A 2,100-nucleotide genomic window follows, 5' to 3' on the forward strand; every position below is an offset into this window, starting at 1 on the left:
CTTTCGGGTGTTTGTGTTCAATTTGCGATAATCTATGCACATTCTCCACCCCGTGACAGTCCGTGTAGGTATTAATTCATTTTTCTCATTGGCGATGACTGTGATTCCCCCTTTCTTAGGTACAACTTAAATCGGGCTAACCCATGTACTGTCGGAAATCGGGTAGATGATACCCGCATCTAGCATTTTTAACACTTCTTTCTTAACGACCTCTTTCATGGTGGGGTTTAGTCTACGCTGGTGTTCTATGGATGACTTAGCCTCATCATCTAAATGAATGCGGTGCATGCAAAGTGAGGGACTAAGACCTTTGATATCCTTTAGCGTATACCCTAAGACGTTCCTATATTGCTTGATTAATGCAATCAACTTTCCATTTGAAAGTCATCCAGAGAGTCATTGACAATGATAGGGTATGTAGAGTTAGAACCGAGATAGACATACCTAAGCCCTTGTGGTAAGGGCTTTAGTTCCACCTTCGGTGCTTGCTCCGGGTCCCAATCAGTGGAGGGAGTCATCTTAGATCCTTTAGGTATGTCACTGAGGGTGTATGCTGCGAGATTTTGGCCTTCGTGGTTACCTTCGAGTGTTTCATGAGTTGGTTCTCCGTTTTTGCTCAGAACAAATGGGAGGGTCGCCCTACCATGAGGAAGGGCCGCCTGAAAATTGCGTGACTCACTTGAGCTGACAGGGCGCTCGCCCTTATGTGTGAGCGGGTCGCCCATTTTTTCTGTAAAACTTCCTGATTGCCCCATTTTCAGACTGGTCACCCTAAAATTAGGGAGGGCCGCCTGAAATTTCTGTGAACCAACTGAAACTGTAGAGAGGTCGCCCGTTTTTGTGAGCGGGTCGCCTGAATTTTCTGTAAAAATTTCTGATTCTTCCATTTTCAAGCTGGCCGCCCTAAATTTAGGGAGGGCCACCTGAAATTTCTGTAACTCGTCACTTTCTTCTATTTCACTATCCAAAGCCTTTCTGATCACCTCAATCTCCTCCCAATTGCTATACAAACTTTCATTTGTTGCCATTAGTGATATTTCCAACGGATCGATCTCTCGGAATTCTTTCATTACTTCTTCGACCATTGCTTCCAAGACATCCACGAAGCATACTGTATCATTGGTGGAGGGTTGTCGGTGTTGGTTGTGATGCTCTAGGATGATTCTGATATGACATTTTGACTTTGTATTGATTCATTGATTTATGAATGCATTACTTTTTCCGTTATATGATTAGCATGTTTGTTATATTACGGTAAATATCCTTGAATCATTGCAGATGATTCTAAATTCCCTGGTCAGTTATCATTGTGGGAACAATGATGAATTAAGACCAGCATGATGTGTGATAGATGATTATGATCATATGCATTAGATGCAAATCACAATCATGGGTTCTCGTTTGGAACGAGTTACTGGATGACCCGCATGAGATTGTCACATGGACACGAGTCATGACTTGAATCTCATACAGCGGTTCATTCTTGGATCCTCAGACCTGAGATGTCTAGAGTATCGGATATGAGGAGTGACGTGTCTTGACTGCGTCAAACGTCGTCTTTAACCGGATGATCATAACGGCGTTGCTCAGATACGTTCACGAATCATATGCAGATAGTAGACATGCAATACGGGACTTGTCACCTCCTACGCAGGAGAGATGTCGCTGGGCCCCTCGTGGAAATCGGACTGTGAAAATGCGTGGCCACGCTATAGATGAATGTACATCTATTTTATCAGTCGGTTTGCCTAGACGAGTAAGCGGTTGAACTTGAAGGGTGACTCATACCATGCCCTTGTTCAACATACGACATCGTGAGACAAAGGATCAGAACTCGAACTATTGCTCGCTTTGTTAGATCACCTCTAACTCTATTCTAGGTGGGTAGTCATGGCGTCTTGCTAGAGGCTAACCATGACTTGTGGTTCGGAAAAGGTTTCCGAAGCCACTGCCACTTCGAATGGGCCTACAGGGTCACACACCATTAGGGATGGATCACACGTGAAGAGAACAACGCGAGAAAAGAGCGACGAAGCGATCTGGAAGAGTTCCGCTGAGGAACGTTCGTTCCGCTGAGGAACGGACGGACCGTTCCGCAAG

The 2,100-nt window shown here is 44.8% G+C and overlaps 1 protein-coding gene across 1 annotated transcript in view; it reads right to left on the bottom strand.

Annotated features, from left to right (window-relative positions):
• Nucleotides 1-365: 365 nt before the first annotated feature.
• LOC104815198 overlaps nt 366-2,100 on the bottom strand; it is a 10,553-nt gene continuing 8,818 nt past the window's right edge. Inside the window, exon 3 of the mRNA XM_010543513.1 lies at nt 366-1,002. Coding sequence (XP_010541815.1) covers nt 366-1,002 — 637 coding nt within the window. The remainder of the gene's footprint in view (nt 1,003-2,100) is intronic.

The sequence above is a fragment of the Tarenaya hassleriana genome, unplaced genomic scaffold (assembly GCF_000463585.1).
Source record: "Tarenaya hassleriana unplaced genomic scaffold, ASM46358v1 Cleome227, whole genome shotgun sequence".
NCBI classification, from domain to species: domain Eukaryota; kingdom Viridiplantae; phylum Streptophyta; class Magnoliopsida; order Brassicales; family Cleomaceae; genus Tarenaya; species Tarenaya hassleriana.